The sequence below is a fragment of the Netta rufina genome (assembly GCF_964035555.1).
Source record: "Netta rufina genome assembly, chromosome: 9".
NCBI lineage: Eukaryota > Metazoa > Chordata > Aves > Anseriformes > Anatidae > Netta > Netta rufina.
The window spans coordinates 8,392,695-8,415,496 of NC_140132.1; the positions used below are offsets into that span (position 1 = coordinate 8,392,695).

At 36.3% G+C, this 22,802-nt stretch overlaps 1 protein-coding gene across 3 annotated transcripts in view; it reads left to right on the forward strand.

Annotated features, from left to right (window-relative positions):
• Positions 1-21,890, forward strand: part of PER2 (period circadian regulator 2) — a 48,534-nt gene extending 26,644 nt beyond the window's left edge. For all 3 annotated transcript variants that reach the window (XM_084291944.1, XM_084291945.1, XM_084291946.1), the window contains exons 10-26: positions 78-129; positions 1,399-1,541; positions 1,882-1,960; positions 4,581-4,687; positions 5,183-5,336; positions 5,723-5,831; positions 6,212-6,343; positions 7,697-7,790; positions 8,487-8,643; positions 8,726-8,844; positions 10,427-10,600; positions 10,855-11,115; positions 12,541-13,391; positions 15,818-16,004; positions 16,522-16,714; positions 18,334-18,484; positions 19,456-21,890. In XM_084291944.1, the coding sequence (XP_084148070.1) occupies positions 78-129; positions 1,399-1,541; positions 1,882-1,960; positions 4,581-4,687; positions 5,183-5,336; positions 5,723-5,831; positions 6,212-6,343; positions 7,697-7,790; positions 8,487-8,643; positions 8,726-8,844; positions 10,427-10,600; positions 10,855-11,115; positions 12,541-13,391; positions 15,818-16,004; positions 16,522-16,714; positions 18,334-18,484; positions 19,456-19,605 (3,113 nt within the window). In that variant the 3' untranslated portion in view covers positions 19,606-21,890. The remainder of the gene's footprint in view (positions 1-77; positions 130-1,398; positions 1,542-1,881; positions 1,961-4,580; positions 4,688-5,182; positions 5,337-5,722; positions 5,832-6,211; positions 6,344-7,696; positions 7,791-8,486; positions 8,644-8,725; positions 8,845-10,426; positions 10,601-10,854; positions 11,116-12,540; positions 13,392-15,817; positions 16,005-16,521; positions 16,715-18,333; positions 18,485-19,455) is intronic.
• The last annotated feature ends 912 nt before the right edge of the window (positions 21,891-22,802 follow it).

Genomic DNA, 22,802 nt, shown 5'->3' on the forward strand with positions numbered 1-22,802 from the left:
AATGCTGTTTGGGAAGAATTACTGCTTTAAATGCCATAACTTCTTAGTAATTTATTATAAATATTTAATGTTTCTAGAGTCTTCCACCCAGGATTGCATGGAAGAGAAATCTTTTTTCTGTCGCATCAGGTAAAACAGTACTATAATGAGACTTAGTGTTATGCTATGAAACTGCACTACAGAAGTATTTGACTTTTAAAAGAATCATATGTTATGCAAGTTTTGTCTTTTTCCATAGTGTGAACATAAGGTAAAACACACGCTTGTCCTCTAGTCATTTAACTTCCAGAAGCTACTCAGGAAACTGCAAAGTGGTTGTAGGAAGTTGCATCTTAGAAGTTAATCAGTCTGAATATTGACCTTTGCATTGTGAATGAAACCGATACGATATCTCTCACAGCTGCAGAAAGTCTTTACTTCAAGTTAATTAAACTATTCTGTTTAGCATGTGCCACAGATCCTCATTCATTCTAGATGACTAATGGCAGATCATGAATTCATACCATATGTCCAGTATAGGTAGATGTATGAGAGTAACTTGGTTTCTCTTTTTTGCTGTCACTAGATGCTGTATAGTTCTTTTTGTTTTCCTTCGTGCTGCCTGTTGCTTCTCTGGTAGCATTTCTGGAAAGAGAAAATGTGGGCCCTATAAGTTACTTCTGGAGTAAATAAATGCTTATAATTAAGATATGAGCATAGTTTTAAACAAATTAGAATGCTCTACTGCAGAGAGTCTGATTGGATGTATTGTAAAGGTACTGCTGGTGTGATTATAGACTTCTTTTCTTCTAATTCACATTGATTCCAGAAGCTTTAGCTTTGTAAAGCTGTGCTGTTATAACCTTATTACTTCACGTGTGTGTGTATATATATGTCACTGTGTAAATGGTTGTTCTTGCTGTTACGTTTTGTATTCTTGTTAAGTTAGCAACTGTTGTTCTAGGTAAGAGTTTGAGACTTATTTAAAATCAAAATACGTATTGAGTAAAAGAAGGTCTCTCTTAACTGAGATAATACAGCAGTCTTCATAAAATAAAACTATAGAGCCATTCCTTCGGAGGGTAAAATGGGGATTAATATTAGATTAGGATTAGTGGATCAATAAAACAACTTTATCATTAAGAAATGGGTTTTTCTCTTCATCAAACTTCCATGTGTAGGCCTTACTTCCATCAGGACTATTCAGGACTAAAGAGGACTATTCTTTATTGTAGTTGGTATGCAAAGGATGCCATCAGAATTAGGTTCTGTTCTACTGAAAACTAAGGAAGCTAAATTTTTGGGTGCTGTTTTAGGAGCTATCATGCAGTCTTTTTGTCATTAAGAAAATTAAAGTAAATAGGAATCGTTTAGCGTGAGATGAATCTGTTGAAATAATCAACTCTGTTTAATTATTAGTGCAGGGAAGGAGCGTGAAAATGAGATTTGCTATCACCCGTTTCGGATGACTCCTTACCTTATCAAAGTACAAGATCCGGAAGTAGCAGAAGACCAGCTTTGCTGTGTGTTGCTTGCAGAAAAAGTGCATTCTGGTTATGAAGGTAATCCTTTCAGCAGACAGAGTAATTTGGTTTCATGAAATTAAGAACTGTTCTGTTTTACTACAGGAAGTTCTGTGCAGTTCAGCAGTTTAATACAACTGAATTTCAGTTTAAGAAAGCTAACTTGCATGAGTACTGTCGGTGACCTCAAGTTTTATTGAAGTGGAAGGTAGCTGGTTTGGTTCTCTGCCCTTGCTGATAGTCTGTCAGCTAGCAAGCTGCTTTCCTATGTGCTCTTATGCAAACATTTAGACTTCACTCAGTATTTAATAGAAACTTGCAGCTTAAACTACTATATGTATGCCAAAAATACTTTTTAATCTGCTTTTTTTTCTTTCAGCACCCAGAATTCCTCCTGACAAAAGAATTTTTACAACTACACACACACCAACCTGTTTGTTCCAGGATGTAGATGAGAGGTAAATTACTAAATACTGTTTTTCACATGTTTACGCAACCTGTCCAGTAACTTTTCAGGTATTTCTAGGGTTTAATGACTGGGTTAGAATTTTGTGTAACTACCAATAAGTTGTTTAACTCAGGAAGGGTCTTTTCATTAAGACCACACTGTAATGCATTTTCACACTTGAAGTGTAAAACTGCCTGCTAACAAGTTGTTCTTTTTATTTTACGTCTATCTGGGGCAAATCTGGACATAAATTCAGTCAGTGAAACCCACTGCCAGGACTTCTCCTGTGCCAGCAAGCATGACCCATCTGAGACTTTTTTTTTTTTTTTTTTAAGTCTGATCGAATTATTAGCAAACAATATTCTGCTGCTACTTTCTGTTGCTGAGGTACAATTAGAGAAGTGATTTTTAAATATAACATTAGATCATGTAAAAAGATATTCTGTGTTCAGAGATTAAATTGTTCAGATTCTGCTGGCTGAAGGTTTCATGTTGCATTGACAGTCATGGAAGCTGGTTAGAGTTGGTGCATATGAAACTACCAATGTTTCAGAGCAGAGACAAATAAGATGCCTGTGATGTTGAGGCATACAAAGAGATTCAGGAACGAAGGTGCAAACCAGGCTTTCCCTGAGTCTTTAGGACTGCTTTTGCCTATGACCTGTCAGAGGATGTTTAGGTGATGGAAATTTGAGCTCTATGAAAAGAACAGAAGATACTCCTTCAAGAAGAGTTGGGGACATAGGCTGAATAGGAGTTATTATCATAAAGCTCTTAAGGACAGGGTTGTCCTTCGAAATATCATAATACTTTGAAGGACACAAGAGAATTAGCTTGTTACTGAGCTGAAAACAGAGGCTTCCTTTTCCTGCTTTTTTTCTTTTCCTTGTTTTATGTCAGATTTTACTCGTGATGGTTTATGTTACATGATGTGCGGAATTTTTTTTATCCTTAGTGAAAATTAAGTTGGCTACAATAATAGTATCTGAGATAAATCCATCATTCCTAGAAGCTACTGGATCATTCTTTAGCTTCCTCTTCATCTGACAAGCAAGCCCAGCTCAATCTCTAATTATAGGTCTTACAATCTAGATCCTTGACTCTTCTACTGACCTTTTATGTTGGTCTAAAAACATGTAGCTCCTTTGCATTGAAGTTACTGAATTTGCTTCTTCCTTTATAACTAAAGCAATAAATAAGTTTAAAATTGGATACCCTAAGAGGGTAAGTGCTCTGTTCCAGCACAGGTTTTCATAAAACAGGTAGCAAAGAATAGGAACAGAGCAAAGAAGAAAGAACAACAACAAAAACACATGTACTTCTTTTTACAACTTTATTTGAGGAAGTTCTTTCTAACTGAAGTAATTCTGAGTTGATAGGTATTTTCAACTCCTTTAGCCATATAACTTTTTTTTTTGCTGCTTTGACCTTGGCAGTGTTTTTAATTGTCAGAATGGTATTATTTAGTATGAGTTGTCATGCCAGTTCCAGTTTTTTGAAGTTGTTGCTTTAAATCATTAACAAGCTTTTAAGTCTTACTACTGAAGCAATTAGTTAACTAACAAGGCATAAGTTGCTCTCCTTGTTTTTCTCTGAATATCTCAGCCCCTTTACCAGAAGGGTATGTCATCTCTTCTGTGGAACTGATCTAACTTCCATGGGCTTGAAAGTGCAGTGTTGAAGGCATTTGTTCCATAATGTTTGTGATGTTTGTGAGTTCCAATACAACACAGTTTTGTGTCTGTTGTGCGCTAGGGTTAAGTTCCTCATTAAAAGCATTCAGATAGCTGAGCATTGTACTTCTCCCTAGGCCTTCATCAGCAACTGGGGCAGGGGAAGGGTATACATCACTTTGAGTTCACAAAGTGACTTGGTGTGTGGCAGCTTCTTAAACGTTACTTGATGTAATTTATATTTACCAAAGCATGTTTTTGGAGGATAGCTTTCAGGATAAGGTACAAAATGACATTTGTGAACTTCCATTCTTTTTCCTTAACGCTTTAAATGATCACTTAAGGTGACTTCATCACATAAACTAGTTCCTCATGTCATTAGAAGATGTTACTGTGCGGGAATTCAGGAATATTACTTTTAATTTTTTATTCTAATTAATAAGCTTGCTTCTTTGCAGCTCCTTTGAGTTAAACTCTTAACCTGCCTGTGAGAAAGTTTCCTTGATCCCTAGTCAGCTACTGGTTGCTAGTTCAGCTACAGAAATCCTGTGTGAACCTTAGCATTGGCTTGCAGCCCGTAGATCAGGGCTATTTGCTTTCGTGAGAGTTTTATAAGATTAAACTTTATTAATACTTTTTTTAATTCAGGGTAAGTACTCATCCTGTAGAGCCTGGGCAGCATAAGAAAATACAGGAGAACTGCTGTAGCAGATTTCTAAACACTTTGGTCAGTAACACTACAAAACATCAAAACAAAAATCAATGCCTTGCTCAAAGAGAGTTACTGCTATTAAGCTGGTACTGGTATGGCACCCCAGATTTAAATTTAAAATTGTTCACTCTTTTTCTAGGAAAAAGCAAGTAAAACTTACATTTGTTTTAAGTGCTTCCATTTGAAGTATACTTTTATTCTGCTTGATTTAATTAAAAAAATATTCTTTGTTTTTCTTTCCCCAGAGCGGTACCTCTGTTGGGATACCTACCTCAGGACTTAATAGGAACACCAGTCTTGGTGCATCTTCACCCAAATGACAGGCCCTTAATGCTAGCAATTCACAAGAAAAGTATGTGGTCTCTTTACTGTGGCAAAAATACCTTTCTTTTTATTCCTGAAAGTAAATAGTAACAGCTACAGAGACCTCAGCAAGTAGGAGGTGAAAAAAATTTCTGCAAGTAATTAAATATGCAAGTAATTAAATATTGAAGTATTCCTTTACTCTACAACTTGATTCTTAATGTAAATTGATGAAAGTGAGAAATCATTCAATTTCATGTTTGGTAAAAATGAGGTGAAGCATGTCTGCTGTAAACAAATTAACCATACATGATTATTTTATACATAAAGAAAATTGTGCTGCGAATGCAATGATAGAATTTGTCATTTTAAATTGTAGTCTGTCTTCTCTTGTAAATAGTCAAAGAGAAGAAAGACATTCAGGGCAAGTTAATTTGTTAATGTATGGAAATGTACAGCTGTCTCTTCAATCATTGTGACAACTCTGAATCGTTAAGTAGAACAGTGTAAATATTAAACTGACTTTTTAAATCATTCATTACAGTTCTTCAGTACGGAGGACAGCCTTTTGACTATTCACCAATCAGGTTTTGCACTAGAAATGGAGATTATATAACCATGGACACTAGCTGGTCCAGTTTCATCAATCCTTGGAGTCGAAAAGTTTCGTTTATTATTGGAAGACACAAAGTTAGGACGTAAGTCAATAAACAGTTATTTTTAAATTTTCTTTTTCATTGGAATCATATGGTGATTCCTAAAAAGATATAAGGGACTAACAGGGTGAGTGGGCAGGAATAATACAAATTATTCCCTCCTTACATTTGGGTTTGGTGATATAGTAACTCCTTTAAGTGAAGGAAATTTGACATGCTTCAAACTTTGTCAGTACTGTCAAGAGTTGCTTAAGGAGAGTGAGTGAAGATATGTCTTGTGAGATTGAAACATCATAGATATAATATATATAGATACTTAAATAGTGGTGGTAAGTGATCCTTACATAGGGATGGTAAATTAAAGATGTTCTCTGAAACTGAAAAGTACTTCAGTTTGTAATGGACTGGCCAATGTTTGGTTTATGCAGGGGTCCCTTAAATGAAGATGTCTTTGCTGCTCCCAACTATACAGAGGACAGAATCCTTCACCCTAGTGTTCAGGAAATCACAGAGCAAATATATCGGCTGCTATTGCAGGTACAGCATCTGCTTTAATGACACGCTTTTAATTTCCCACTGAAGAAAGGGCATTTACCTTCATGTGAATTTTGTATAGCTATCTTCTACTATACTGGGATTTCTGTCTGCAATCCTGGAAATTATTTATACTCATGATTACTGGGCATGACTTAACTGAAGTGTGTTAAAGCTCCTGTTGGTGTTTTATGGATTTCATGCAGCTACATGTATGGAGTACTCACATAGAAAACAAACAAAATTACCCCCACAAAACTCCCCACCCCCAAAAAATTGTTTTGCATCTCACATGGAATTATTGGTAACAGTTCTGTGTTGAAAGCTGCTGTGCAGATATATGTGTGTATATATATATATGCATATACTGTTGTTTTTAACAGCCTGTACACAACAGCGGATCCAGTGGTTATGGAAGTCTAGGTAGCAATGGCTCACATGAACACTTAATGAGTGTGGCATCCTCCAGTGACAGCACAGGAAATAATAATGAAGACACTCAAAAGGATAAAACAGTAGGTTTTTACTTTTTTATTCAAGTATGAGATACAAAACTTCTAAGTGGCTTTTTAACTTGTGTAAGCATAATTCTCTCAAATTAGAGATGAGGGGAGGTATAAGGAGAAAGTCTTCATTTGTTTTTTTCCGACAAAGCTTTTTCCATATTAAACATTTCTGGTATAGATAGTGTCAACTGTACTTCAGTACCCTGTAGGTATGAAAGTAAGTGTGTATAAAAAATTTAAACATGGGTGGTGTGTTAACATATTCTAATACCTATTTTATGTTATATGCTTGTTTCTGGGAAAAGCAGCTGTGGATATTTGAAAACAATTTCTTTTGGGAGGTGCAAGTTTGTACCTCTTGTTTTCTCAAGAGAAACTACGAAGATAAAATGCAATAGTAATGGTTTTATGCTGCAAAAACATTGAATAATATAGAATGAGAATTTATTTTTTGCTTAACATTTAGCTTTACGGGTCATTGTTTCATCCAGTTGACAGTGAGAGATAACTTTTAAAAATTTCGTTAGTCTGAACAAAACAGCATAGTTAAATTCGTGCCTACATTTATCAGAACTATTCCATGGGCAAAGTAAACCCTAAATGTGGATGCAGTCAAAGGAACTGCACTATCCTCTAAAGTCTTTTTGGCATTTATTAGTCTTCCCAAATGCTGTGTTTGATTTCTGAAAGCTAATTGTCTCCTTTACTTAATTACATTGTTCATAGGCTGAATCTCCTGAACTTGATTTATGTTTCTGTGATTAGGCATGGCAGACTGCTGTGCTTTCCAAGGTGGTCGCTTTTGCTGGCTTTCAGTTCTTAGACACTAGCATCTTGAGTAGGTGAAGCTTCTGGAATTCTTGTTTCACAGATGAATTACTACATTTCAGAGCTTTGTAGAAAAAGAGGCCGCCTATTTTGAGGGGAATAGATACTTACCTCTCCTTCACCATTTCTACAGATAGTTATGATTACTATAGTATAATGTTGTAACATCCTGTCAGTGCCTGATGAAACTTCTAGTGCAAGAAGTTCAGTCTTTGCATCAATATTTTATTTACCAAGTGATAACTGTTTTCTTCTGAAGTCTTACTTGTACCATTTCTTTATATTGTCCTATCAAAATCATTCAACCATACTAAACAAAATATGGAGTAATTGTATATGAGGAACTATTTTACATTTCTGCTCTCTAGTTCCTAAAATTCTGCTTCTGCACAATAAAATCCTGTACATCAGGATTTCTCCCATGATCAGACTAACTGTAAAGTAGAAGTTAACTAAGGTTAGATTTAGCCTTACTGAGGAATTGCTATGCATGAAACAATTTCATACTAACTGTTTTTAATGACCTGCTTTCAGATTGGTCAAGATGCCAGGAAGGTCAAAAATAAAGGACAACGTATTTTCACTGACAATAAAGCAAAACTGGAGCATAAGAGAGAGCCTCTTGCAGGTAAGACACTAGAACTAAGTGTTAGTTTATTGCAATGGTATGTGATGTAATGTAGGGGCTTTTCTAATCATACTCAACTGATAAAAGTGCTGGGTTTATGTATTATATTGTCTTTAGTCTCTGCACTGTGTTCTGGAAAACATGCGACCCAGCTGTCTGAATTGACAGTGACATAACATACAATTAAGGCATGTACTAGAGCTGTTGTTTTGAAGTACTTTAACTGTAGCTTCTCTTGTCCTACTAGTCAAATGTTTTTTCTGTTAGGTAGAAGAAAAAGTTATGGATGTTGTCTTTACTTTTTGCATGTAACCTGAGGAATTTTGAAGTTGTTAAATGAAAACCTTTCTGATCAGATTTAAATTTTCTAAACATGAACAATAACTTTTGCACTAGCATTGTCCTCATGCTGAGTGTTTCATCTATAATGATCTCTATTCTTCTGTATCAGTTGTGTCTGTTCCCTTTCAATCCATCAGCTGAACTAAACTTCACACCTCTAAGAATCTGTAAGAACAGGGAGGGTATTTACACAATATTTATCTACTAGGTCACAAACTTCTTATTGCTTTACAGTGGTTAATTTCTGACATACTAAAAGTTCTCATTTAGATGTATTTCTTACTGTTTGACTGATATTTTAGGGGAAACTCCAAAGATTAATGCTGTGATTGCATAATAACAATCTCTTAACAGAAAAACAAAGTGGTCCTGGTGCTCAGGTGAAAGATGCGATAGGAAAGGATACTGCGGTCACAGCTGCTCCTAAAAATGTGGCTACTGAAGAACTGGCTTGGAAAGAACAACCTGTGTATTCTTATCAACAGATTAGCTGTTTGGACAGCGTCATCAGGTAAGGAACTACTGTGTAAATTGCCATTGATCTGTAGACTTAAGACTTGCATATCTAATATTGCTAAATCCTTTTATTTTAGATACTTGGAGAGTTGTAATGTGCCTGGTACAGCAAAAAGAAAATGTGAACCTTCTTCAAGTGTGAATTCTGGTGTTCATGAACAAAAAGCAGCTGTTAATGCTATACAGCCCTTGGGAGGTATCTCTACATTACAACTTCAATTTTTTTCTAGCAGCCAGTTGGATGTTACTTCTTGTCAAAATAATGACAGGTGTAGCTTAGGGATGATTCAGCCATTTTCTTAACATTACATGTTGATAAACTAACTTTTAACATTAACATTTTCACTAGAATTAAAATACTTAATCGAATACTTAATTGTCTGATTGTTGATGTAGTAAGCTTGTTCATACTGTACAGAACACAGCAGGATTTGCAGTTTTAGGGCTTGAATCATTACCACATGTGAAAACTTCATTTCACAGTCAGTACTTCTAGGAACAACCAGCTGAAGACCCTGTCTGCTGATTAATTGCAGCAAAAATTCCATTTTAAGTGTTCATATTTCACTTCTGTTTCTTCTCTGTGGGAATTTTTAAAAAGGGATAAAAGGGGTAGAATGCTATTCTCAGTGCTGTGTGAGGTGTAAGAACTCATTTGAAAGGAATTGTCCAGCCATGGAAGAACAACGGGGATTACTGAGGATAGGTACCTACAGAGTCTGCTAGAAAAAAAAAAAAAAAACAAAAAAAAAACAACAGTAAGTTGTTAGGATTTAGTTGTAACATTTGATATGGTCCATGTGTGGATGGGGAGCTAAAGTGGAAAAGGCAACTGGTTGGTTAGTACAAGAGTTGTGAGATTAGTAGAGAGCTACATGTAAACAAGGTACCTGCTGATTTAGCCTCATTAAAGGGGGTGACTAGTAGAGTTTTTTAAAAACTGGTCTTGGGAATTATTTTATCAATATTTTCTTTTGATAAGCTTGAAGAAAAAAATCTAACGTAGTTTTTAGAATACAATTGGAAGATATAATCAGCATACAGAGGAACGAAATATCCTTTAGGAGTTGGAGGACCTTGAAGTAGAGAGGAAGAAGTAGTGGAACTCGCATCATGCAGTTAAGAACACAGTTTCTGCTGTCACCTGGAGTCTTTGCAGTCCTAGCTGGTAGGAAAGGATGTAGGTTCGCTAGCTGCTTGGTGTGCTGATGATTGCAAATGACCAAGTCACTAGCATGCTCTAGTCAGGAAAAAGGCAAACTTTAGGTCTTACAGTGTTATACTCAGTATTTGTACTAAAGAAGGAATGTTTTGATGCTGGTTAGAGGCATTGGTATGGTGTGCTGGATTACTGCTTATAGTTTTCAGGTGAGAAAACTTAAGTAGGCAGATGTTCATAGCAAAGCTTAGCATCTGCCAGCTAATTACCAGGTAATGAAAGATTAGTATATGACAAGATGGGAGCTGGGAGGGAGACTCTTAGGCTGGAGGAGACTTGAAACTTCTAAAGTCATACCATCAGAGATGGATAAAGCCCAGGAAAGATCAAGGAGTCCTTCACTGACAAGATTTGGTTTGTCTGTGTGAAAGTAGAGGATTGGATTTGGTTGCTCAGAAGTCATCCTATTTCTAAAACATTCTTTTTGGATTCTGTGAAATAAGTAAAATGCTCATTTTGTGTTTCGGCAAGCACAGTTCAGTCTCAGCTGTTCTGCAGCTGTAGCAACATATTACTTATTTGCAATGGATAACATACATATTTTTTTCTTTTTAAATAGGCCCTACTGTGTTGAAGGCATCTGGCAAATCAAGTAGTCCCCCAGTAGTTGGTGCTCACTTAACTTCTTTGGCTTTACCTGGCAAGCCTGAAAGCGTTGTATCACTCACAAGTCAGTGCAGCTACAGTAGCACCATTGTTCATGTTGGAGACAAGAAAACACAACCTGAATTAGGTATGATTTCTGCTAATATGTCATCTCCAAAAAGGTGATTGCTAGTAAGTTTCAACTTCAAACATTGGAACACGTAGAACCTACTTGTGACTTATATTTTCCTATATCTAAAATGTTCTTAAGGAAATTGAATAAATAGGAACAGAATTTGTATCTTAAACTTACTGAGAAATTAGTACGGATTGTAATAGCTTAAAGTGAATTTCCAGAGCTGTTCTTTGTCATGATTGGTTTTTTCCCTTCTGTTTCTGTAGAAATGATAGAAGATGGTCCGAGTGGAGCAGAACTCGTAGATAGCCAACTTATTGCACCTCCATCCAGCTCTGTGCACGTAAATCAGGAAAAGGAGTCATTTAAAAAACTGGGGCTTACAAAGGAAGTCCTTGCAGTGCATACACAAAAAGAAGAGCAGAGCTTTTTGAATAAGTTCAAAGAAGTAAAGAGATTTAATATTTTTCAGTCCCACTGCAATTACTACTTACAAGATAAACCCAAAGGACGGCCTGCTGAACGTGGTATGGCAATACTTCTCACGATTAAAAAGTAGCCTTTATGTAGGCAGTGAATCCTGTTGAGATGATGCTTGCATTTTTAGCTCTATAGTGGAGCCACAAGGAACAGCGACAGTTCCGTACTGTGTTTAAGTCCATAGAGAAATTCTGGTGACAGATTATATTAAAAGCTATATTCTGCTCTTAACTTATGCTTCAGTAACTAATGTTTTAGTTATCTATTCATTGTATTATTACTGTTATGTGTTTACTTTCAAGGGACAAGAAAGACACACTTTAAAATGTTTTCCTTCCTGTGTTTGTGTTTGCATTCTCTATTCTCTTGCTGCTCTTTTCCTTCTACTTTTCTGTCTGTCTTTTGTTTTTTTTCAGCCTCTTTGGTTTACATCCAGTTTCTCCTGTTGCAATACCATGTCATTGGTGAAACAGTAATTGCTTGGTTGCTATTAAGTTAATAATGTGACCAGTGGCAGATGAAAATGGAACAGACTAGCTGTAATAGTGAGACTGGTTTTGTTAGGGCTAGGGACTCAGGATGGCATTTTTAGAAGAGCTTGGTATTGACCTGACTTTGTTTCCATTTCAGTCCTGACCTGGAACTAAAGTTAGATACTGCTGAGCATCTGTTTGTTTTTGTTTTTTTTTTCTCCCCCACAATTCTTATCTTTGTTTTGATATAAATAGTTATGCAAGTCTTTGACATAGGAAGCCTTCTCTGGAAAAACTTAGTCTAGTGTTCTTTATTCTTGCTAAACTTTCAGACGGTCTAAGTAAGCTTTAGACAAACTTAAAGCTTGTGCAGCTTTTAGATATTTAAGTATTTAGATATAGAAGATACTTTATGGATTTCCTCATCTCTGTAATGAGAGAACTGACAGCCTTCACCTAGGGAAGAGTTGATTGGTGCAGACTTCTAAAATAAGGTTGGTTCCATGCTTTTCTTCCTAAGGTTTGCAAAGGTAGCATGTTCTTTCCCCTTATAAAATTATCTATGTGTACTTTCTCTTCTGTGCTGCTTTTTCTTCATGTTCTTAGTTACAGACCTACGTGACCTTAACTATCTAGAAGTGCTTTCGGTTCTCTTCTACTGGTTTCATTGTAATTGCTGAAGTGATCGGAGTGGCTCCTTTGTAGTGATTGGGTGACACATTTGAGCCTCAACTGATGCACTGCTATTCTTTTTTTTTTTTTTTTTTTTTTTGTATTTCCCCCATGGTGTGTCAGCATGATTTACCTTGCCCAGTGTGCTCAGCTCTTGTGCTAGAGGCAAAAGAGTGAGCCTGATCTGTTCCTAAATCCTTCCATTTGGGTAAACTAAGTCCAGAACTACAAAACTACAATTTTGAGCAACTTCTTGGGATGCCAAACCACAGAGAATCTTTAAAATTTCCAGAGGGACCCGTCCTGATGCAGGCTTTTTTCCTTCAGGTGGCCGTGGACAAAGAAATGGCACTTCTGGAATGGATCAGCCTTGGAAGAAAAGCGGAAAAAACAGGAAGTCAAAACGCATTAAACCACAGGAATCTTCAGACAGTACAACTTCTGGAACTAAATTTCCCCATCGGTTTCCTCTTCAAGGCTTAAATACTACTGCTTGGTCACCATCAGACACTTCACAAGCAAGCTATTCAGCGATGTCTTTTCCCACTGTTATGCCTGCATATCCCCTTCCCGTTTTTCCAGCAACAGGGACTGTGCCACCAGCTCCTGAGACTTCACTCTCTGGTTTTAATCAGTTGCCAGACTCTGGAAATACTTGCCCTATGCAACCATCCCAGTTCTCTGCCCCCCTCATGACACCCGTTGTAGCTCTTGTGCTCCCCAACTACGTCTACCCAGAGATGAACAGTAGCTTACCTCAAACGCTTTACCACAGCCAAGCCAACTTTCCTACCCCATCTCCTTTCTCCTCACAGACAGTATTTCCAGCACAGACACCATTCAGTACTCCCAGCCCTTTCCCGCAGCAGGCGTTTTTTCCAACACAACCATTCCATTACAATGCACCAGCAGAAAGTGAAAAGGTGCCTGCCACAGAGACACGAAATGAGCCATCCCGTTCCTGCACTCCACAGTCAGTGGGTGCTCAAGACCAGGCTTCTCCACCTTTATTCCAGTCAAGGTGTAGTTCTCCTCTGAATCTTCTGCAATTAGAGGAAACCACAAAAACTGTGGAAAGTGGAGCTCCTGCGGGTTTTCATGGAGCTTTAAATGAGGAAGGAGCCATAGGCAGCAAAATCGTGACAACTGATAACTGCAGTGGAAAGGGATCCCTACCAGTAAGTATGCTGATGGGCTTATGGTGGGTTTTGTTTTTTTCTTTCCAAGTCTTTGTACTGTGAAAATATCTGAAAAATATCTGAGGTTGTTAATATATACAGATGCCTAAAAATGATTCTTTTTCCCCCCTCTATTTCCTTGTCTCTGGTACATTGTTTTCAAAACTATCACTTTGTGGTCCTTATTTTTTAATGATAGTAATTACTCTATAATCCCCAGAGATGGACTCGCAATTGTAGTTAGCAAGCTTGAATTTCAGCAGATTGAATTAAAAGTGAGATCTAATCATTAGAATCATGTTAACCTTTAAAAATTAAAACAATGTTGTTTTCCTAAAGTTACACAAGAAACTTGGAAATGAATTCTAAAATTGTTGTTACTTTCTTAATCTGAATTCGAATATGCCTATTGTAAGTAATTTGAAATATTATTTGAAATATATTTCAAATCATTTGTGCACTTTATTTTTTAGTGTTTAACAAAGTTGTGGGCTAGTGAATTTATGTGAAGCAGAGAAATGATCTGTAAAAGTGGCTTTGAAAGAAGCTAATATAAATAAAACCAACACTTTGTTTACAAACTAGCCAAAGTAATGAATGAATGCAGATATTAGCAATTCCTTTGTTTTACCTAAGGTTCTAAAGCTGTACTAAGCCATATGGTAACTTCACCTTTTTTCCTGTCTTGTTTAAAATTGATGGATAAGTTTACCATAGTACTCCATCTGAGGTTTCCATATGACTGTCTGTAAAGGTTTCCACAATGGTGATGATGTGGACTAATTAGTGTTGTCTAAAGATTCAATAGAGTATCTTTTTAATGAAGTCACTGGGATGCAACCAAAACCTTTTAGAGTGACTGTTTCTTCCCTTATGCTTTTCTGCTTGTGGCTTACAGCTGTTCACTGCATGTGATAACGTAGTTACAGAGCAGAACTTGGTTTGCTGCTGATAAAGGAAAGGAGGCATTGGATGGCTTTATTTATAGGCATGCCTGAGATCTCAACTACAGCAAGTAGTCAGTCAAAAGCATAATTGGTGTTGATGCTAACAGCTGATTAGATGACTTAGACTACACAGCAAAGTCATAAGCACGTACCTACACTAGAAGTTGTAAAGGAGGAAGAAGGAAAAACTTATGTGCTTCTTCCCCCCACTGAAGAATATTCAGGTCTTCCATTTAGATGTCTGTGTTTAACTTCTGTGATTGGTTTCTAGATGATTTATTTTACCTAATATTCTTGATACTGACTCTTAATGGGGATGAATGGCGGGAGAACAGAGAGGTGGAGTCCATATGTTTTTGTAGCGGAACTTCCAAACTTGATTGACAGAGCATAAAAACTTACTACATTCTGTTATTGAGTGCTTGCTAGATCATGATCTTGAGAACAAATATTTTTTTAAATGAAAACAATGTTTTGTATCACACTGGTCATGCAAACGCCATTTTCTGAGAAATTTCTCAGTGATATATGCATCCAGTGCCTTTTTGTGGACTAAAGTATTCTGTGTGCTACGTGACATCTCTGAAAGCTTAGAGATAAGCACCTTCTGACTTGCGCTTTGGTAAAGAAGTGCATCTGTGATAGTCTGTAACTTACAGCATGCTCTACTAGATTAAAAGAAGCTTGATAACAAAATAATATTAATTCTGGTGGCATGTTCTTTTGACTACTCAAAAGGCTAGTTCCTATTCTTTATAAACCTGGAAGGCGTTACTTTCTTAATCTCCTTATCACTTGAACATGAGGGCGAGACAGACATTTGTTCAGGAAAGCATTAAGGATATAGCTGAAGCTAGTTCTCACTGCTGGTACGTATTTTTGCTGAATTCTTTGTCAACATTAACTTTGAATATTCCATATAAGTGGGGTAAGTGGGGCAGTGCTGTAACTGCTTGCTTAAAAAACAAAATAACCAACATCAGTATAGTTGATGCTCTTTCTCTTAAACATACAAATTGTCTTAGTAAGCTTGCATCTGGGAACAACTACCTTTTCATCACGTGTTGAGAGTAACAAGTGAGGGACTGTTCATGCAAATATGAGGTAGACTATAGTAGGAGCAACCAACCGTTAGTACGTCTTAGTGAATTTGGCTAAATTTTGAGTAGTCGAGGACAGTAGGGGCTGTCAAAACTGAGTAGCAGATACCTTCCTTATTAAACAGTGAGTTTTCCTTTTTTTAAAGAGAAATTGTATTTCAATATCTATCTTCTGGAAGGGACCATATGTCAGCCAAACAGTCCCCTTCATTATTCCTCAGTTGATCTTGGCATATGTTACTGATTGTCTGTCTTTGAATAACTAAACATATGAGATTATAATGTGAAGTATAAATGTATAAACGTAAGCAATTAGCAATGAAATAGCCTTCATTTTCTTTGTTTTCTGTGTTTGTTTCTCTTGCTTTCCTATCACCAGGCTGAATCTCCAATGGATGCTCAAAATAGTGATGCACTCTCCATGTCCAGTGTCCTGCTTGACATTTTACTTCAAGAAGATGCATGTTCAGGCACTGGCTCAGCTTCGTCAGGGAGCGGTGTATCTGCAGCTGCTGAATCTCTAGGGTCTGGTTCTAATGGCTGTGACTTGTCAGGGAGCAGAACAGGTAACCCTGGCAGCGAATACTCCTGGCATTTTAGAAGAGTTGGGGCATGATGCACTACAAGCATAATGTGAACGTTGAGTGCTTTATGGGAAAAAATCTTTCTTGTCTTTAATCCTCATGGCACGATTTAGTCTAGATTTCTTTTATCACATCACATGACAGTTTTTCTACTATGCTTGGTTTACAGTATAAAACTTCTGAACTTTTTGTGTATGTAAAATAGCCAGTAAAATTCTGCATAGGTATGATGGAATAACGAAGGGAAAATGTATTCCTTGGTGTTTCACTTCAGACTTCTTTAGTTTATTTTTCTATTGCGATTTAATAGAGATTTAGCTTGAAAATTCATGTTTTAAAAACAAAGCAGTTACCTAAGGGAGAAGGGGAGTTTTGTCTGTTTAAAAACAGTTGTTGTATTTAGACTTTTAGTTCTCTTTAGCCTTCTCTACTTTGGAAAATATTCAAACAATCCATGTATTTGAAAATTTATAACGAAGCTTTAAAATTATTTTTAAAGGTAGTAGTGAAACTAGTCATACCAGCAAATACTTCGGGAGTATTGACTCTTCAGAAAATCATCATAAAACAAAAATGAAGGCAGAAATAGAAGAAAGTGAGCACTTCATTAAGTATGTCCTTCAGGATCCTATATGGCTTTTGATGGCGAACACAGATGACACTGTTATGATGACTTACCAGATACCTTCTCGGTAATTCTCATGCTGTAGTACTTCATGAAATGCTTATGTGTACAAGATATGAATTACTGTCTCAAAAGAAGAGGATTTGTTTAAATGTTTAGCTTGGTGTCAAGAAGAATTCTTGCTTCCTTTGTATCTTCTGCATGCTACACAATATATCCTAAAAAAGAATTATTTGATTAGGCCTATATAGAGGTGCATGTGTATTTATTTTAGATCTGTTACCTAAGTTTAAATTAGCTGTATGCATACTTAAGTTCATGCAAAGTTAGTGATTTGTAATTATTGTCTAGAAATCCTTGAATCAATAGATTTGGGCAAGCATACTTATTATATCTAATGAGAGGCAGTAGCGAGGAAGATCTGTACTCAGTGTTGTCCTTGGAATGCAGCATTCAGCGGCATGCTGTTTTCTTTGCCTTGTGGTGGTGGCTTTTGGTTTGGTGGCATCACCCCACCCCTGAGGTGCTGTCTTTCACATATTCATTCTATTTATTCTTTTCTATATTCCCTCTCAAATAAGATAAGGAAGTTGAAGGTAAAAATTGAAGATTCCTAGCAGAAAACATTTTGTAAAATACTTTTCAGTGTTTCAATAGAAAAGAGCAGATACAGCGGGGACAAGTTTGCAGGTCTTTTTAATCTAGTTCATATATCTTGAAAGCAGTGAATGGTATTTTGAAAGGAATAGAAAGCTTCAGTAAAGACAAGCCTTTTGGAAGGGGGGGGAAACAGTTTTCAAAACATAAAAGCATAGGAATGATCAGGAAAGATAGAAAACACATCTTAAGAACTTGAGAATTTTGCTCTGGGTTTAAAAGTACTTTTGCATTACCCAGTTTTTGTACCCTGAGGAGCTGACAACTACAGTTGGGACTTTCAGTGGATTGTAAGAGTAGCAAAAGCTTGCAAAGAATGAATAGTGCCTGTATAAAACAGGATGCTGGGCTGAGAAGAGTTACATTGTCACAGCATGGCAATCAAGAACCAGTTGGCTTCTCTCATCTGTTCTTAGGTGTGCCGTAAGGAAAAGAATTAACACTGGGTTTCTTGGAATCTTCCTGAACTCTTCTCTTACAGATGTGTACAGCTTGTAAATGTTGGGTGTGGGGTGTCTCCTGTTTTTAAGTTTCTTAGTCAAGGTGGGGTGTGGAGGAGCTTTGTCAGCTGACATAGAGCTACGTTTTCTAAATCTCTTCCTCTGTCCTGAACTGTAATCCATTCTTGATGGCCTTCTTAAACATACCTTATTTCTTCAGTTCTGGTGTCTCATACATGTATTTGGTGTCTGTTTTGGGTTGTCATCTTAGTGAAGGGGAACTTGGAACATACTGCAGCAGGGGGAAGCTGTAGTTCTTTGTTTCACTGGTGATGCTGCCTGAATAGTTCTAAGGAAACTGTTTTCACTGGGATTTGGAAAGATGAGCCAGCAGAGATATGTTAAAGTTGTCTGCAAGTGTAGAAGGCTACTGAAATAATCACATTTAATTTTCTTCCAATATAAGATCTATAAGCTTAACATTCCATAACAAAAATAGTCTTTAAAAATGTTAGTATTTGTTTAACCTTATGTAGGCATAAAGCCCAGAAACTGTTCAAGCTCAATTTCTAAATATATTTTATTTCAGAGATTTGGAAACAGTCTTAAAAGAAGATAAGCAGAAATTAAAGCAAATGCAGAAACTACAGCCAAAATTTACAGAAGAACAGAAAAGAGAGCTCATTGAAGTTCATCCATGGATCCAACAAGGTGGACTGCCAAAAACTGTTGCTAATTCTGTAAGTTTAAATGAGTTGGTTACTTTTGCGTGTATAACAACACTTAAATTATTAGCTGCCTGTGTTAGTTTTCCATTCTGGCTGCTGCAAAAGCTTGGTCAGTTATGCTGGGAAAAAGTTTATTTCAGGCTTGATTTAATTTATCACAGGTCTTTTTCCAATGGGAAAGTTAAAGTAGTGGTGAACGCAGTGTAAGAGATGTCCTTGCTATTTCTAGCTTTCTTGTATCTAATTGCAATTTTGTGTGTAATAAAACTTCTGGCTGCACTGATTTTAAAAAAGAAAAATCTCATATGACTTGAAAAACAAACTTCGATCTTGTGTATAGAAACTTAGGCTTTCTTTTTTCTAACTTAAGCTTTCTTTAAAGTATGCAGAGGAACAGGGCATTCCCATTCACTTTTGTATTAAATTTTTCCTGCAGGATCAACTCTTGTCTTGATTGTATAAGTTGATTAATGGCTTGGAAAACAAAATGGCATCCTTTCAGTTGTACTGCCTATCTGTGAATTTCACTGTATGTACAAATGACTGACTGCATTCTGCGTCCCTAAGCTGAGCATCACTTGTAGCTTTTTTTCCCTGATCAGCTATCAAATGGAGAGACTCCCTTTGTTCATAGTCATTTCAAAAGTCAGTAACAGAACTGCAGTGAAGTCCTAGCAGTGCAACTGATGTGAACAAATTATTGCACTGTTGGCAATCAAATGTAGGAGAATGTGATTTGTAGTGCACATAAAATGTCAGCATTGTAAATGATCTGTGCATAACTGCTGACAGTAGAGCTCTCAAGTATCTATATTATTTACTACAAGTTATAAAATGATTGTGTGGGAAAAGTTGGGAATGGAATACACTGGGTGTAGCACAGATTTAAAGGTTCGCTTGGAATAAGGGTTCACGTACAGATGGATTAGTGTTTAGAAAAGCTTTTTTTTCCTTTGACTTATTAATGTTTATATTTTTTCTAGGAATGTATTTTTTGTGAGGACAATATACAGAGCAACTTTTATACATCATATGATGAAGAAATCCACGAAATGGACCTTAATGAAATGATTGAAGACAGTGGGGAAAACAACTTGGTTTCTCTGAGTCAAGTCAGTGAAGAACAAACATAGCCTTTGAGCCTGTTGCTTTTAAAGCTGCTTCAAAATTATGGTGATGATCCGTAAAAGTTTTAATCTTGTTTCTAGCAAGATGAATCTGGTTCGTAAAACAAATGTGTTTTTCTTGCTCTGAGAGTCATTTGTGAAAGAATCTCTTTTTAAATGGTGGCAATCTCTTCCCAGTAAGGACATTGTTGAAGATGGTATAGCTTTTCTTTAAAAAAGACTCATATTTTGCACTTACATGCCTCAAGTATTTCTTTATAAAAGCTTTCATTGATGCCTACTGAGTGGGTCAATGAGTACTGCAAATCCCGTTGTGAACATAACAGTTCTTCAAATCTCCTTTGGATAATGATTCAGCATTATACATTGTTCTAGGCATTTTGCTTAGTGGCTCTTTAGCATTGCTCTTAATATCTGAAGTGGTCCAGCATAGTAGAAGAAATAACCTTCCAGAAAATCAATTCACACTTGCCCTTTGCATACCAGTCAATTCATCTTATTTGTTTCTTGTAGTTTTGACTATAGTAACACTTCTTGTCTCAGAGGAATGTTAAACTACTTCTGTAAAATGATCTTCGGTTAAAATATTTACATGGATATGTAAGAAAGTATGGGTGAGTGTTGACTACTTTGTAGCCTTTTGTTAAATGGATGCTGTGATCCTATGAACTGATTGTTATCTTGAAGCATCATTTCTGAGAACTTATACATGGGAAATCTTTAAGCATAAAGATTTAAAAACTGAAACCCCAGAGGTTAATTGCCTATGCTCCTGGGACTGTTAGACAAAGCTTGGTATAACTTTTTACCTTCCTTTTGATTTGTTCCTTCAGGAAGTTGGCCATTGCTTTTTTTTTTTTTCTGTTTGGCTAAACATACATCAAACTTGCACGTGGCAAGGAAGGATTAGCCATTTATCATAATTGGAAGATGCTTTTTATAATAGATTGTGAGAATACCATTGACTTTCATTATATTTGAACTGCATAATCTAAAACTTGGTGTGTCTGGAATCCTTTGCTGTAAAGGATTTAATTTTAATGCCTCTGAGACTGTATCAACTTGAATATATGCGCTTTATGTTCTTGCACTGTTTGTACATGTTGGATGTGGGAAGAGAAAAAGTAACTTAATATTGGTTAGTTAAAGGACATTTAGTTGCACCACTGCTAGATGCCAGCTTGTAGGTCTTGGAGGTGAAAAACATGGAGAAATTCAATTAACTTTTGATGTTTGTCTTAAAATATTTTTCATGGAATGTGTTTCATTTTCTTTTGTTTTCATTAGCATAACATTTCACCAAAACTTAAGGTTATTTTCATTCTACAAAAAGTCCACTTTTTATACAAAGAGGACCTGAAGGTCGATCTGACGCCACCAAAAACATGAAGAAGCAACTGGTATTTGCTTAGTAGAAGAAATGTGTAAGGGAATTGGTTATTAATTGGACAGTGTCATAAAGAAATTTTCAAAGGAGGCAGGTTCTTCAGTTAGCAAAGAGTGTGAACTTGTGAAACAAGTAGAATTACAACTTAAAGTATGTAAATGTAGTGTGAAACACTACCCAGTATGATCTGATTCCTGTCTTTAATAGTTCAGCAAGGTCAAACTTTACTATTTGTAAATATAAACTAAATGAGAAACTTTGAAAAACGTTGTAGTTCAAGTCCATTGTATTAAATGTTTTAATCATAAATGGAACAGTGCAGCTATACCAGCATATTACGTATTCCTTTTTTTGTTACAAGTAAACACAATTTTAATTGGACCAGGGTTTGGGAAAAATAAAAGCTTTATATAAAGGAGTGCATCATAATTCAATTTTTTTCAGGGACTTCTCAACCACTTTGTGAACTTTGCTTTAGCATGCTTTTTTTTTTTTCTGGTTGTGTTTTTTTTGTTGTTTTGTTACTTTTTTGTTCTCATTTCTTTTTGTCAATGACCATCTTGTAACCATAACTTAGTGAAAGGAAGAGAGAAGTATATTTAGAGCATTTTGTGGATGTGCTTACTTACGGACTTAATCTTGCATCCTTAAAGTGTTTGCATTTACAGGGTGGTATTAAATATTTTCCTGTAACTTTAAATCTACATGCCTCCATTTATAGATAAGATTCTGAAGCTGTAATTTTTCCAAACTGTTGTAAGATGATTTACTTGTGATGACACTTTGTCAACATGTCAACAATGTTTTCTGTACACTGTGCAATATATTTTGGTTTTGCCACTTGTGACTAATTTTTATGACTTTGCTTTTTAGAAAACTGGTAAATAAAACAGATATATTTTTAGTTGCCTTTCTGTTTCTTGAGCCTTCTACTCCATGTAAGAAGCAAAAATACATACGTTGCAGTAAGTACATGAAGTGGTATTTCAAAGAAGAACTTGTAAGCTGTGAAGATAGTTGGTGGCTCACTGTCCTGAAGGAAAATTGTTGCCAGCTTGTCTGACTCACAAGTTTAGTTATGAATTGTAAGTCTTTATGTTGACTAGTCATTCTGAAAATGTGCACGCATTTAGTACCTGGAAGTGGATATGCAGCTGGGTTTTCTGTGTGATGTTCAAAACCAGCAGAAGGCATGCTGTCCTTTTTTGCTTTGTTTAATGTCATCTTTAAATACCTTTTCTTCTGTAGCCCTCTATAGCTTTAGAGGTAGAGAATTTCTGTTATGCCCCATAAATTTGATTTGTACAATGATTATTAGTCTTAAGTGGTGGTGTAAGACTGAAGATTGTTTGAACTTTTATGCTGGATTTTACCCCTTTTGCTTTTTTGTTTTTTTACTGTTTTATACTCTGTTGGGTTGAGAACGTGGAGAGGTGTGAATACGTGTATTTTCATAGCTATGATGTAGTTCAGCATGTGAGGAATATAAATTTGGACCACCGCCCTCCTCCAGGTTAGGAAGAACCCAGGTTATCAGAACTCCATCGGGTATGTTTTTTCCTGACTCTATTTTGGGATACTTTTTTTTAACAGAAAAGCTAGTACAATTCCTAGTGTAGTCATGAGGGAGACATGTATGTGTGTGCTGCAAAAGTCATAGTGTTTACATGCAAAAAAATTAGTGCACTGTGCAGGTGAATTGCATGCACACCAAGGGTACGATTGTGTGGTGTGCACTGTTGCCTGAATTTACAGTGTTCTAAGGTACACTTGCTGAACACATCACTCGAATCCCTTTGAAGTCTTCTGAATTGAC